The 16562-nt window shown below is 46.0% G+C and overlaps 1 protein-coding gene across 2 annotated transcripts in view; it reads right to left on the reverse strand.

Annotated features, from left to right (window-relative positions):
* Positions 1-16562, reverse strand: part of ZBTB46 (zinc finger and BTB domain containing 46) — a 42044-nt gene that overhangs the window by 12835 nt on the left and 12647 nt on the right. The window contains exon 4 of one of the 2 annotated variants that reach the window (XM_069751076.1): positions 3872-4138. In XM_069751076.1, the coding sequence (XP_069607177.1) occupies positions 3872-4138 (267 nt within the window). Of the gene's footprint in view, positions 1-3853; positions 4139-16562 lie in introns of both variants that reach the window. The other variant, XM_069751075.1, reaches the window with a different exon arrangement.

The raw sequence follows: 16562 nt of genomic DNA on the forward strand, positions 1-16562 counted from the left end.
CCAGCATGCACCCAGGGGGTCCACACTGTACGGCACCTCCTGGCAGGAAGCTAGGGAGTCCACGACAGGTGCCACCACCCAGCATGCATCCAGGGGGTCCACACTGTACGGCACCTCCTGGCAGGAAGCCAGGGAGTCCACGCCAGGCGCCAACATCCAGCATGCACCCGGGGGGTCCACACTGTACGGCACCTCCTGGCACGAAGCCAGGGAGTCCACGCCAGGCGCCACCATCCAGCATGCAGGTCACGCTGGGCAGCACCTACTGGCTTGCAGCCACAGGGGTTCACGCTGGGCAGAGTCTCCTGGCACGCATAACATTTTAACATTTGCATATTGCATCATATTACCCCTCACACATCTACATATATCAATATATCCATTAATATTAATGCCTCATCTCGCAGTATTGTTCTTGGATTTTCAGCGAGTTAGAAAACAGAATAGATTGTTGAAATCGCACAATATTCTACCTGTTTTTAGAAAAAAAATTGAAAACTGAAAAGAGGAAGTGGCCATTTCCCCAAAGCGGAAACCAACTTTAACCCTCTCTTTCCAAGAGCAGAATGATAAATATCCATCATAATTTTCTAATAATCAGTTTACTAAAACACTCGGCATGGATAAATTACTACTGACTGGTGATGTCACCTGCTGAACGGCCAACATCAAAGCAGGAGGGATTGTAAAACATGGGTGGTGTCAGGGCGAACCCCAGAGTAGATGATGGGAGGGGAAACAAAACTTTATAAAGAAGCAAATCAATTATTTTACTCACATTTCATAAAGATCAGAGAGAAAAGGCGAATGACCAATGGCAAAGCAGGATTTTATATGGCGCATGGTTGCCAGTAAATATGGTCACGGCGTCCCCATGACAAATATATACTCTATACCCTCCCTGTAATACATCCGATGACATGTACGACATCACCCGTAGCATCATGGTATCAGGACAGGATGTCTCAAGGCCTAGGGGGTTCTCCCCCGGTGCCGTCTCCCAGGACACAGCCAATGAGTCCTCGCCATGTTCCGCCTCCTGCCACACACCTGGGGAGGGGGTTCAAGCAGGCGCCAGCTCCCAGCATGCAGCCAGGGACTCCAGACCAGGTGCCCCCTCCCGGCAGGAAGCCAGGGAGTCCACGCCAGGTGCCACCACCCAGCATGCACCCAGGGGGTCCACACTGTACGGCACCTCCTGGCAGGAAGCCAGGGAGTCCACGACAGGTGCCACCACCCAGCATGCATCCAGGGGGTCCACGACAGGTGCCACCACCCAGCATGCATCCAGGGGGTCCACACTGTACGGCACCTCCTGGCAGGAAGCCAGGGAGTCCACGCCAGGTGCCACCACCCAGCATGCACCCAGGGGGTCCACACTGTACGGCACCTCCTGGCAGGAAGCAGGAGGGATCGTAAAACATGGGTGGTCTCAGGGCGAACCCCAGAGTAGATGATGGGAGGGGAAATAAAACTTTATAAAGAAGCAAATCAATTATTTTACTCAAATTTCATAAAGATCAGAGAGAAAAGGCGAGTGATTAATGGCAAAGCAGGATTTTATACGGCGCATGGTCGCCAGTAAATATGGTCACGGCGTCCCCATGACAAAGCTTCCTGTTATTGTTCAGCCCCGACACACAGACATTGCCTGATTCCAATCTACCCATCCACAGCAATGTCCACAAAACGTGAGTATATATGAGGACATTGATATGGACAGTAAATGTGAAAGCCTGAAGGGTGGATAGCTTTACTATAGTTTATGGCGGCAACTAAATGACCAATGGCCTACATGTTTGCCAGTCAGCAATTGTTTAATAGCCCTTTTACACAGGCCGACTATGCTTGCGATACGCACAGAACGATCAGTAATAGGTACCGTAGTTCAGTTTGCAAACATGGTCATTGTTTAGATCATGTGCTGCCGAGAGCAGATTAGACGATGAACTGCAAAAAACAATATTTCCACCCAACGATTACGTAATTGTTTTCTTGTTCGGCAGGTGATCTGCAGCCTGTTTACACTGGCCTATTATTGAAAAATGTGGTCGTTTCTAAGTAATCTTCAGGGTAAATGCACCCTAAATTAAAAGTGAACAATGAGCGTAAAGACAAGAAGTGTTGTCATAGTGACAAAGCAGTAGAGGAGATGCAGTTATCAGGACCGGGTATCCAAAACTAAACTTTTATAAAAATGTTTCACATTTTACGTGCATACCAAGGTTTTCATATCAGTAATAAAAAGTATATTCATTAAAACATCTAGAATCTAAAAATGAGTTCAAAGGTTTAAAAAAAAAAAAAAAAAATGTAAAACTTGCCTCAATTTTTCGCAACATTGAAGCACTGCCACGCCAGAGGTCCAACTGGGCCTAGTGAACTGTCTGAAGGTGATGAAACTCCATTCACATGCATGTGACCACTGCAGCCAATTACAAGTCTCATTAGTGCTGGTAGCACAGTCAACCTGTAACCCCTGAGTCAGTCATTGGCTGCAGTGGTCACGTGTTTGTGGTTGGAACATTAGACCGTTCACAAAGACTGGCAGCACCATGAGTGGCATGACACTGGAGCAATGGTGGATGTAGCAGGTGAGTAGAAGGCATTTTAGGTCACATTCACACGTTGAGTATTTGATCAGTATTTTACATTAGTATCTGTACCTAAAACCAGGAGTGGGTGATAAATACAGAAGTGGTGCATATGTTTCTATTATTTCCTCTGATCGTTCCACTCCTGATTTTGGCTTACAAGTACTAATGGAAAATACTGACTAAATACTGAGCTTTTGACTGTGGTCTTAATAAGCTAATGAACTACCTGCTCTGTGTCCAGTAAAAATATATATATATATATATATATATATATATATATATATATATATATATATATATATATATATATATATATATATATATATATATATATATATATACATACACATACACTTTTTTTTTTTTCTTTTTCCCATAGCAAAATAGGTTGGGATATGGAAACCAGATAACAGTAGGAGCAAAAGTGACAATTCCCTGAACTATTTCAAGTATGATATATTAAAATACTGAGACATTAGGCAGATATTTGCCAATCTTTCTTTATTCTGCCGTCAGGTGGTGGGGGAGGGGGGTTTGTCGCTACACGAGAACAGATTGATAGATCGTCAAAATAGAATCTCTAATCAACATTTTACATGAAAGTTGGGCAGCAAAACTGTAGATTTTTATCCCCAGATCAGAAAGTGTGGCATTGGTCTTAGGCTACTTTCACACTAGTCCGTCGGCCCGACGGACAGTGTGGTTGATTAGCACAACGTGGGCAGCGGATGCAGTTTTACAACGCATCCGCTGCCCCATTGTGAGTTCCGGGGAGGAGGGGGTGGAGTTTCAGCCTTGCATGCGCGGTCGAAAATGGCGGACCCGACGCACAAAAAAACGTTACATTGAACGTTTTTTGTGCGTCGCGGCCGCCAAAAACACGACGCATCCGTCGCACGACGGATGCGACGTGTGGCAATACGTCGCAATGCCTCGCTAATGCAAGTCTATGGAGAAAAAAAACGCATCCTGCGGGCAACTTTGCAGGATGCGTTTTTTCTCCAAAACGACGCATTGCGACGTCCGTCACACGACGCTAGTGTGAAAGTAGCCTTACTGACTCAGATTCAAGTTCAGTGAGTATTCATCCCACGCTCTAAATGTCACCCATGGGTCTACATTTAAAAAGGTTTGTCCATAATAGAGGTCTACTGCAAGGACCACCTGCGACTAGTGGCAGCAACGCCTCGAAGCCCGGCCCTGATACTGACCAAGTAAAAAGACGAGAAGGACAGAAAAAAAGAAGAGGAACTTACGAGAGAGCGAGTGGGTACCTTTGGGCAGGTATTCAAAAAGCAAAGAACTCTCCTCCCCTAGGACGTCGGCCTTTAGGGATAACAGGCTGTTTTTGCTCAGGAGGGCACTGCGCAGGTTGGATACGCTGGTGACCTGTTGGTGATTGTCGTCTTTCTCCAGACTCAGCGTGTGAGGTATGTAAGTGGGTTCTCCGCCTTGTGAGGACTCTTCTCCTTGCGAGTACAAGTCTACACGTTCTTCCCGGCTATCAGAGCTGCCCGGTTCTATCACCGTCACGTCGTCACCTGAGGGAGAGGAAGAAAGGGGGAGTTTAAAATGGTTGGCGCATGTAAGGAATGAGGTCACCAGACTGGGTACAACTGCAGGGACAAGCGATAAAATAAAGCATGAGCCGAGCATAAATGTGATGTCCAGTTCTCGGGGTTGGGAGTTAGTGTGAATAGATTTACAGGCCACATCAGTTATCTGTGCCCACTGGACTGGAGACCCGAGTACCACCACACTTACTTTCCAACATCGCCAGCTATTCTTTTGATTAGTCGGCTTGGTACAACATCATTGTTGTGGCGTGATGCACATGTAACGTCGCGCCAGGCTGGGTAATAGAAAAAAGAGCTGCAGATGCTATCAAATAAGGGGCGATTCTCAGGCCTTCCTTCTTGTTGCATACATCACCCTTGTGACTGATAGGCCGTGCTCTGCAAGTCAATTCATACCTACTCTAGTTGGTAATCTAAGCAGGAGAGCTTCCCCGATTTATGGTGTCACATGGGCATGCAATGCCCTAACTATGTAGGTGCCAATTGGCACCTAGTTATTAAGTCTTCTCCCCTTAGCTTTCCCCACCTGGACTACTACAACCCAAGCCATTAATGTGTACACTCTATTAATCCCTGGGACGGTGCTCATATGTTCTGCACCATTGTACAGATAAGGTATAGTAGCTCTTATCCCAAGCAGCTTATAGTCTAAATCTACATATGTGTATACTAAACCAGTGCCTAGTTTGGATTTGAGCCTGGACTGGTTAGAGTCACCATTCACCATATCCTAGTATAGGGTGGATGAAGTGGGTGAAGTTTCCATAGAGTAACAGAACCAGTGACATCCATACATCGATCATCTTCCATAACAATGGGCGGAGTGCTTCCTACTGGCAGCGATGGTGACTTTCCATGGTAATGGGATTAGAAATTTTCATAGGAAAAATCATTTCCACTGTAGAGAAAAGCTGAGATCTACTATGCAGGCGTCTAAGGAAACTGGTTACCGGAATGATGGGGGGGGGGGGGGAAGAAGATCCTGCATCAATGAAGACAGTATTTCGGTACTTTATTCTGCCGCCTTTCCCCTGAATGGTATCAGTTGTTAGGCCCAGGTTTGACGAGATGATGCAATTGAAGGGAAAGGAAGCAGAATGTTGTGATGTATATGGGGCACATTTCAAGATTTGCCTATAGCTTAGTCTGCAGGAAATGTAAAGCAGTCGGCGGGCGCAACGATCCAGAGAATGAGGAGGACCAGGCGCATTTTACGGTCAGGAAGGAAACAGTTAACCGGAGATAGCTCTGGTCAGATTAGTTCAGCCATGAATTATAGAACAGTCCGAGCCCATTAAAGCAGTGAGCTCAAGGTGCATGATACATGGCAGAGATAGGGAGTGAGGGGCAGCTCATCCTCAGGTTTTCTTTAGATTGAAAATAGCAAGATGCCTTCTTCCCAAAGGAGGCCTCCAGTGGGTCCATGAGGATGGAAGGAAATAGTCAACCCTAAACATGGCGGAGAGGAGCCAATTCAAGGCCGGCAATTTGCTATAGCGGGCAGCGAGGCATTATGTGCCTCATTGGTGAACTGATTATACTCCTATTGATCAGACATAAATCTGACAAATGTATGACTACATGATTGAAAATGTTTTAGTCTCTTTAGGTCAAGTTTACACTTTTGTTAGGACCTACAAGTCATTGCATTAGAGTCTTTGAATGTAAGAAAGGGACATACAGAGGCTTAGATTAGACCACTCTGGAAAATGCAATTTTGGCCCAATGCCGACACCACAAACCCATCATCCTGACGACTGCACAAGCAGGATCGTCATTGACATGAAAAAAGGAGCCTAAACTATGCAGAGAGTATTCTCCCATCTTGGCCAGCCGTTGGTGCTGGTGTGGGGTTATCAATCACAGCCGAAAAGAATGAATCCACCGTTATTGGAAATCGGCATCAGATCTGCGGTGTTATTACACTAATGTTGAAAAGTTAATAAATTTGATAAAAAGGGATAAAGAATCATCAGAAATCTCAGAGTCTGTTCTCTCCACTCATTCTTCTGTAATTCCATATTGTACGATAACCTGGTGTTACAAACAAGTGCTGCCGGATTAGCTGTAATTCAAGGGTTAATCTTAGTTTAGATAAATATATATTTTTAAGTAAATATATTTTGAGCCAAAAATAATGTTTTTGCTTGAGCAAACTCTTTCGCTGCATCTTTAACTTTGACGTGGGTATAAATCAGCTGAGAGGGTGTGTGTGTGTGTGTGTGTGTGTGTGTGTGTGTGTGTGTGTGTGTGTGTGTGTGTGTGTGTGTGTGTGTGTGTGTGTGTGTGTGTGTGTGTATATATATATATATATACACGTGTGTGCTTGTGTATAAGGCTACTTTCACACTAGCGTCGTTTGGCCTCCATTGCAATGCGTCATTTTGGAGAAAAAACGCATCCTGCAAAGTTGCCCACAGGATGCGGTTTTTCTCCATAGACTTTCATTAGCGACGCATTGCGACGGATTGCCACAAGTCGCATCCGTCGTGCGACGGATGCGTCGTGTTTTTGCTGTCCGTCGGTTCTGCCCCCTCCTCCCCGAACCTTACAAAAGGGCAGCGGATGTGTTGAAAAAGTGCATCCGCTGCCCCCGTTGTGATTTTATTTCACAGTATGCGTCGGTACGTCGGCCCGACGCACTGTGACGGGCCCGTACCGACGCTAGTATGAAAGTAGCCTAATATATACACACACATATACACACACACACACTCATATGTATACACACATAGGAGTTGCACAGGTGCTTCAAAAGGCAAAATCTCCAGTGTAAAGACAAGTGCTGGGCGAGTTATGGAGATTCTGGGTGTGAACGACTCAGAGTAAAGGAAGGGGGGCAATTAGGGATTAACTGGATTTACTAAAGGGGGTGGAGGAGACGGGGAGTGCCACATCACTGTACACTGACAAGTTTCAGTATATGACATCACACTGGTGACTGTCTGAAGAAGCTGGTATAAGGTGAAGAAGAGTTACAAATGGGGTGCAGAGGCACACAGGCTTAAAAGAGGGTTTCCAGTTTGGGGGCTAGTGTTGAAGTATGGAAAATGGGCAGGCTGAGAGATGGGGTACTATGTAAAGGCAGGTTTGAGGGTTACCGTTTGAATACACAGATAAAGATAAGGGAAAAGGGGGGGGATGATCTAATGGGGGATGATCTAATGGGGGATCATAACGAGTCAAAGTTACAAAGTGTAGGTGCACAAGAGGGGGTGGCGAGTCATGTTGGTGCATGAGTGGGGGAGGGGTTGTCACATCGGTGCATGAGAGGTGGGGGGTCACGTCTTGCACAAGGGGGCCTCTGATGCACAGAGGTAGAGGACGAGTTAAGGTGAGGGGGTTTTGGTTTGGGTTAAACCTTCCATATATGACCTCTGTACATCTCACAACTGCAACCTTTCACCGAGAGACTGTTCACTCTTCCGCTCCCACTATAAATCTACTTGCATCTGTTCTGTCATATTCAAATATCGGGGGAGAACACAGGAGGTGAAGGAGGACTGAGCAGTGATAGGACAGATCTCTGACTGACAGGGCCCTCCAATACTCTGCTTTTCTAGATTCCTGAATGTCAACATTTGTTCTGGGAAACACATCCCAACCTGTGTCCCAAGGTGACACTCAAGACCCTAGAAAAGCTTGGAGTACAGCTTTCCCAGAAAACAATGGCTTAAAAAATAAAAATAAAAAAAATAAAAAAATCAGAGGGTATTGGTGAAAACTTTTTTTTTTTTAAGCCATTGTTTAAAGGCTTCTAGGTAGCTGGCGGCCATGCATTAAATATAAAAGAGGGAAGATGAGCAGGTGAGAGATGATTTAGCAGGGGGCATTCTGCGCTCCGGTGGGGAATGTGAGAACAGGCTGTGGGAGGACTGGGGAAGGGAGGGGGTGGCAGAATGAAATGGGAGTTGGCAAGTCTGTGGGAAGGGAGGATTTCTCAGGGTCAGGAATGTGGGGTTGATGTTTATCCTGTTAGGATCAGTGCTGTTGTAGGGCCCTTATCTTAAAGGGGAAACCCTGAGGAAAGTGCGTTAGGGTACGTGTCCACGTTCAGGATGGCCAGTGGTTTTGACGGAGCGGCAAACTCACTCCGTCCAAAGCTCAGCCCCCTTCTGGAGACGCGATGATGCCGGATGTGTTCATTGCACACATCTGGAATCATCGCACCCCACACATAGGGCCCTGTGTTATACCTTGCGGCGGCGCAGCATCGCAAGGTAAACGGACATGCTGCGATCTAAAAAAGACGCTCCGCATGTCCGGAATCGCAAGGCCGCCAGATGCGTGTTACCACGCATAGTGGAGACGGGATTTCATGAAATCCCCTCCACTATGCTGTAACATCTGGACGCTGCGTGTTTGACGCTGCATCTCTATGCAGCGTCAAACACGCAGCGTTTCCTGAACGTGGAAACAGACCCTTAGGGTTTAAGGACCTTTTACATGTAAACATATAAGATGGCCCTTTGGTGCTGAGCATCTTTTATGCGGGTATAAATCATTATTGGTGGACAGTACATCACCCATGTAAACTTAGGGAATTTATAATAGCAGGGCCCTCACTCCTCTTGGGATCTATTTTGAACTGTGATTTCTGTTATGCTGTAATGTCTATTGTCTGTACAAGTCCCCTCTAGAATTTGTAAAGCGCTGCGGAATATGTTGGCGCTATATAAATAAAAATTATTATATATTATTATTATAGCTAAAAGAAAATCAAAGTCAACGAGCGCCTTCCCATATAAGTGCACGTTACGTGGAGAGAAAAGGACCTGCAGGAGGCCACCTACATAGTATGAACCTTTCCAAGATAACAGCTTCTTAGTGTGATCCTCTGGGGTAAAGATCCCCATAAAAACATTAGGAGGCATTGTGGAAATGTTCAGCCGACAGGCACCTCCTGACTCCCCCGCACTTAGCCAAGCACTTCTGTATTCTCCATGAAAGCCGCTGCCAAACTCCTTTACCGCTGAAAATCCAACAGGCTGTATCCATCTCTTCATGACAGGAAGAATAAGGCCACGTTCACACGTTCAGTATATGATCACTATTTTACCTCAGTATTTGTAAGCCAAAACCAGGAGTGGGTGATAAATACAGAAGTGGTGCATATGTTTCTATTATACTTTTCCTCCGGTTGTTCCACTCCTGGTTTTGGCTACAAATACTGATGTAAAATACTGACCAACTACTGAGCGTGTGAGCGTGGCCTTAGACTGTCAGCGTACCCTTCCAATAGCCGGCAGACTGCTGTCGGCGTGGCAGTTCTCTCTCCCATTTCTCCCATAAACAGGAAGACTGGACTTGAGTAGAGAATTAGGACAAGGTACATGGCTATCAGTAAGATCTAGTCTTCAGATAAGATTTTCTATCACACAGGATCCTGGTGGGGGAGGGGCTGGGTTGGTAATTGGGCTCAGGCACACACAGAGGACCTGCACCCTGGTTACCAGCCCAATTTTGCCCCATAACCTCCCTCGGCATCAATTTTTACCCTTGGGCCATGTTCACACTATGCGGTTTTTACTGCAAACCGCGGCGATTTTGCTGCTGCGGGTCCGCAGCTGTTTTCCCTGCAGGGTACAGTACAATGTTACCCTATGGAAAACAGAAACCGCAGTGCACATGATGCGGAAAACCCCAAAAAAAAAACGCGCAGAATTGCTGCGGGAAAAAAAGAAGGACCATGTCACTTCTTTGTGCAGAATCGCAGCGATTCTGCACCCATAGAAATGCATTGATCCGCTTACTTCCCGCATGTGGCTGTGCCCACCATGCGGGAAGTAATGCGGATAATGTGCGGGTTATACCCGGGGTTGAGGAGAAGAGACTCTCCTCCAGGCCCCGGGAACCATATTTGTATTAAAAAAAAAAAAAAGAATTAAAATAAAAAATCATGTATACTCACCCTCGGAAGTCTCAGCGCTGCACGCGGCCGTCCGGTCTCAGGTTTGCTATGCGACCAGGACCTTCGGTGACGTCGCGGTCAATTAACCGTGACGTCACCGAAGGTCCTGGTCGCACAGCATCTTTGGAACCGGACACTACTATTGATGCTGCATATTGCTGCATATGCAGCATCAATAGTAGGGGTAAATCCCGCAGGACAAACCGCGATAAATCTGCAGGGATAACCGCAGCGGGTTTGCCCTGCAGATTTATCAAATCCGCTGCGGGAAAACCCGCAGGATAAAAAGGAACGTGTGAATGTGGCCTTGTAGTCCAGACTGGAGAGAGGAAGAGTGAGGTTTGGTTGGTCTGATCTAGTTATCTGCAGTCAATGATCTGAGGAGGGAGGGTACTGGAGGGTGTAGGAGGCAGAATGTGTCAGATCTTATCTTCATAGCAGAGAGGGCACATCCTAGCACTAATGCCTTCCGCTGTGGCACGCCTACTCAGCCCTTGGGGTCAGAAATCTAAGGGTCTGTGCATATGGGGCAGAAAATCCACAGCACATAACAGGTACAAGAAAGCGGAGGAGATCTGACCAAATAGCATCGACACGCTGAGGAAAATTGTGGGAATTGAGTAGAGTTGAGCGAATATGTTCGGAATCGGTCGCAGAATCTGAATTTGCCATATTCGTGCCATATTGGTACCCTAACCCTATTTGTGCCGAATTTATGTTTGATGATCGGTTCTGAACATATTTGGTAATTTTTACTCCAATGACATTCGGCTGTGTAACGGGGTCTACCAAGCTGGGGTACCTCTTTCAGTACCACCCCATGCTTCAGGAGGTCCTATCTGCTTTGGCTGGAGTCTGAATGAAGGACGCTGGCTGGAATTGCTTGGTTACATGGGCGCATATAAAAGATCACTGCTTCTCCACGTATTTCCAGTCTGACGACACTTTACTCACAGGACACAGAATATATCACACAGATACAGAGGGCAGGCCAATAGAAAAGCGGCAGGCCAGACATACATTACAATAGCCGCAAGTGGCCGGAGCCTGCCGATATTTACTGTGGGAATTACAAAGGTGGGGGGCGGACAAAAGGGGAATATCGTGTCCCCTCTGCCCAGGGGCGCAGCCTGTGGGCTGATGCATTAGTGACATGCATCTCACATGGAACCTATTATACATACATATAACTGCACAACATATTCTGGGTGCTGAGTGGTTCCGTAACACATAACAGGCTGTTTTCGGTGAATTCTGCAAAAACTATATTCGCCGCCGAATAGTCCATTTCCCACAGATTTCACACTCTGTAGAGTAAGATCCACAGAATGTAGAAGCCTTGCAACTTTTTTTGTTAACCATTGTGGTCCACTGCAACTTCTATTATCCTGTATAGCAGCGGTTTCCATCTGTTGCAACACAATCACTCCTAGCATGTTGGGAGTTGTAGTTCTGCAACCTGCAAAGGGATTTTACACCACGCGCGTGAGACCGCTATGTCATCACAGGTCATTGCCGTGAGGTATTACTGGGAATGGAAGCATCGCGGGGAGCGGGAAGGCTGCAGTTACCGCTGGAAGGTGAGAATATCACGATTTTTTATTTTAATTCTTTTTTTTTATTTTTTTTTTAACAGGTATATGGTTCCCAGGGCCTGGAGGAGAGTCTCCTCTCCTCCATCCTGGGTACCAATCGCACATGATCCGCTTACTTCCCGCATGCTGGGCATAGCCACATGGGGAAAGTAAGAGTATCAATGCATTCCTAAGTGTGCAGAATCCCGGCGATTACGCACAAAGAATGAACATGCTGCGTTTTTTTCCAGAATGCGATTCCGCCAAGGAAAAAAAAACACATGTGCACAAAAAGTGCAGATTGCATTCTAATAATAGGATGCTTAATGTATGCATTTTTATCGCGGTTTTATCGCATTTTTATAGCGGAAAAAACGCGGAAAATCCTGAACGTGTGCACACAAGTTGAAGATCGCTATAGATGTATTAACTCTGCAAAGAACCTTCTCGGGGTCTTCACAGTCTTAAACTGGGTCGTACATCTGCGAGAACCAGTGACCCGGTTCTGTGCGCCATTACCAGCATTTTTAGATCCAGATGTGATGGCATTGCCAACTAAGGAGCTTGCAACTCAGTATAGGGATATTGCTCCGCATCTGGAATATAATCGGCTCAGGTGTGCCAGAAGAGGGGCACGCAAGGGTTAAAGCAGCCGAATGCAGACACTGCTGTTACCATAGGGAAAACAGGGAGGGGGTGAGGAGAGACATTGGGGGGGGGGGGGGTTCAGATCTGGAGCCTGGGGAAATAGGAATGTAGGGTGGGGATAGGAAAACAGAATTAAACCCTCAAATTCCCTACATCTGCCTGGGAGTACAGCAGGAGACGGATCCACAGCATCGCGGTCTGTAGTGACAGCCATTTGTAGCATAAAGCTCATATTACAAGTGAAAAACTAGGACGCCTCTGGAACAAACAAAAATATATATATATATTTTTTCCCCACTTAGAGCATTATTAAAGGGGTTAAAAGGCAACACTTCCAGCTTGCTACATCATAGTGATGTAAAAGTCTCTCAATTCATCGCTTGGGTAGGGGCGAACAGTAACTGCAAAAAGCCTGAGAACAACATTTAAGTGCCCGGCTTATAGCATCCACACACCTGCAGCATTAGTCACCCACAACCTTGGTGCCAGGTGTGGTGCCTCCCTTCCTCATCAGTAGGATATGGGTCACCAGGCTCTGAGTGAGACAAGATGTACAGGGAGAGCTGACGTAGGCCACATCATGAGCATCCTCCATCCTGGCACCAAGGTAGGATACATATGGTGTCCATGTTTAAGGACATTTTTTTTCGCTTTTTAAATTTATGTGCTTGTAATTTGGGCTATAAACATTTTTTTGCAATAGGGTTGCATTGAAAATAGTACACCTTTTACATTCTACAGCCTCTGCTGCACCGACTACTGCTGGCTGCGGAATGAGTAAACCGAGAATCCATCGGTGATCACCTGTGTGACAGAAGAGTTTGCAACACTTATCTTTTTTTTTTTTTTTTAAGCTCCTCGCAGCTAATTTATGACCACATGAAAGTTGAATATGCGAGACACAGAGCCTGTAAAAGCCAAACTGTGCAACATTTTTTAATGAAACCCAATTGCAAAAAATATTTTTAGCCATAAATACTAGCACTTAAGCATAGAAAAATGTCCCTAAAGATGGACAACTTGTGAATGTGGGTGACAAGACATCCTGCCCTCTTCCCCCACACTCCAAGGATGTTCAGTCATCATTTCAGACCATTCAACATTGTAAGACTGATTATTACTTGGCCAACTTAGTCAGATGAAGAGAAATGCAACTCCCTGACCCATAGAAAGCTGATAGGACGGCCATACTTAGCGCCAGGCTAAAGATCTAGATACGAATTAGACTTTTGCCCAAACCGGATAATGGGGGGGTGGGGGTCCCAACTTTCAAATGGGGGAAACAATGCTTGGAAAGTTTGAATTTTAGCACTGAAGCCTTTTGTTCTTGAGGAGATAAGTCGCTGCCAGATCTTTGTGGCAGTGTCTTTCTCCCTTACACACTTTGAGAACATATGCACACTTGGCCAAACCAGACATTCGCGTGTATGGTGAAGTGGGGAGAGATGGCTGTAGGCGAAATAAAGGCTCATCCGTCAGCGATCATATGTGTATGGCTAGCCAAACGATCAGTATATTTTCCTCTATGACCGTCCCCTGAACTCTAAGGAAGTGACAGAAAGGAAGCGAAGCCAACAGAGTCTCAAAAATCCAAAATAATTACTAGAAACCAAGAAAAAACAAACAGGAACTCCACCCCGACACCACTGGCCGAGTCACATCGTCTCCCGCCTCCCACACACCGGATAATTGCTCTCAACAAACCAGTTGCCGGGAGGATTTGCTGGAGGTAGTGAAACGTAAAAAGCCTTAGGCCAGACAGCTCCTCTAATCTAACTAGATTTAATAGGCTCAGCCTCCAACTCAATGACTTTTTAATGATTTTCTAAAAAGGGTCTGAAGTCCCGAGAGAAATTGAATCCTTCCTTGTTAAAGGCACAGGAGCCCCCATTTCTTCTACATGGTGGGGTGCTTATTGTACGGACAGTTACTTTTATCATGCATCATCTTTACAGTGGTGAATCCATTGACTCTTCCTTGGTGCCATGTCTGGGGGGAGGGACTAGGTGTAAATGAGTCAGTGGGGTGGAGCTTATGGATATGCTCAGTGCAGTTTGGCACTAATCATGCTTACTGTTGATAAGCTGTGGATGAGGTCACAAGGCAAATGAAGAAGCAGCTGATAAATTATTTACGTAGAAAAAAAAAAATATGGCAAGGAGTCTTAAATGAATATCCATGAGTCATAAGAAAACAGCAGAAATTCTGAAGGATTACCATGTAGATTAACAATATACCTAAAAGAGTGACTTGACTGTTTTTGGTCATACTCGGTTCTACTTACAGTAAAGTAAAAAAAATAAATAAAAACATAATTACAAGGCCCTTTATAGCCGCTGCCTGACACCAGCACCAGTCAGGAATGTACTTATGGTGACCAATCTGACAGTTCTCATCAACTAAAATCTGGAAGATGTCAGCCTGGAGTAACACCCCTTGCCCCCAACCTCTTTCCAGTTTCTTAATAGCAGCCTGATAACTTAAAGAGGTCACTTACAAGTAATAAATGGCCAGTTTTTGCTGTTATTTTATTCTCACTACTCCCTGTAGGAATCAGGAGGAGTTTTGTTTTTTGAGTTTTGGTTTTTTTTATCCACTATATGGTTCCATAGATATGAGCCTTTTAATTTAGCACTTTTTTTTTAATGGTTTTAAGCAAGGCGGTGTGGCTTAGAGTAATAATGTAGAGCTGTCTGAAGACACGACTCACAGAATCCTATACTCCACACCCCCTTGGAAAAGAACATAAAGAAGCACTAAATGAAGATTCTCATCTCTCTGGAAAAATAAGGTGGATTTAAAAAAAAAAAAGCAAATCACTCAAGGTAACAGTGGGAATTAGGCTACTTTCACACTAGCGTTTTTTTAAATCCGTCACAATGCGTCGTTTTGCAGAAAAAACGCATCCTGCAAAAGTGCTTGCAGGATGCGTTTTTTGCCCATACACTTCTATTGACGACGCATTTGCGACGGATTTGCACACTTCGCATCCGTCTTGCGACGAATGCGTCGTGCTTTGGCGGACCGTCGGGAGAAAAAAACCCTACATGTAACGTTTTTTTCTCCCAACGGACTGCTTTTTCCGACCGCGCATGTGCGGCCGGAACTCCGCCCCCACCTCCCCGCACCTTGCAATGCAGCAAACGCTAGCGTCGGAATCTCTCCCCGACGCATTGCGACGGGGAGATTCCGACGCTAGTGTGAAAGAAGCCTAAGACACAAGCAGAAAATCGCCGCTTATGACAGGTCACAGCTCATGGGCCCCAATGTAAAAATCTCCACCAGGGCCCCCAACTATCACAGGTCTTTATTATCAATGGTTTTCTCATGCGAGAAGAGATGGAGCCGTTTTCCCCCTAGACTCCACGACTACAACCACTGCACCCGCTATGGTATCGCACATGCTCTAGGCCGCAACGCTTTATGGTGGTTACATCCTGCACTTAAATATTATAATGCCCCCTTTCAGCCTCCATCCTATTAAAGTGTTTCTCGGGGTGCCATGCAATCCTTAATATTCCATGAAAGGCTGCCCCCCTAGAAAGGTTGAGGGGTCAGGAACAGTTGCCAACAATTTTATAACCAAGCGCCACATATTTACGACCAAGGACAAACAAACATGGCCGCTGCTGGTTGATCCGGCTTGCCTCCTCTTCTTGACCACCAGTAGTGGTAAATGTCCTGCTCTAGTCTTGGTGAAGGGAAAAAAAGACTTGTCAGGACAGCATGCCAGTCACCAGAAAATCACTAATAAGCCTTCCTGGACCGAGAGGCGCACACGTAAAGGGATTAGGGATTGGAGCCGAGCGTCTTGACTGGCAGTAATTGGGGACGGATCAGTCTCTAGACACGTACATCTCATTTACTCTTCTTTGTTTGGTATAATGAGGGTGAGGGAGGTCGGGTGATGTGTGGCAGCCATGCAGGACACCCAATCTTTCAGGTCTTTCTGGCCATCCTCTAAACCCCGCACCGCCCTGGTTAACGGCATAATCCAGGGATTTCAGTGCATTATCCTAACGAGATCCCAGAGAACTTTACTAACTAGCCCCGCGGATATATCTTGTAACATCTGAACATGCCGGCAAGGCTTCTGGATCTCCATGGAAACCCATAGGCCGAGAGCTACAAGGTCGCTGTGACCCATGGGCTGAACGCTTCGTGCCGTCCGTCCACAGGCGGATACTGACAGTAACCAGAAATACTTAGTAACAGCTACTAATGAGCGGCTATCAGGCACAGCCGACGTAACCGG

Source organism: Ranitomeya imitator, chromosome 2 (genome assembly GCF_032444005.1).
Source record: "Ranitomeya imitator isolate aRanImi1 chromosome 2, aRanImi1.pri, whole genome shotgun sequence".
Classification (NCBI taxonomy): domain Eukaryota; kingdom Metazoa; phylum Chordata; class Amphibia; order Anura; family Dendrobatidae; genus Ranitomeya; species Ranitomeya imitator.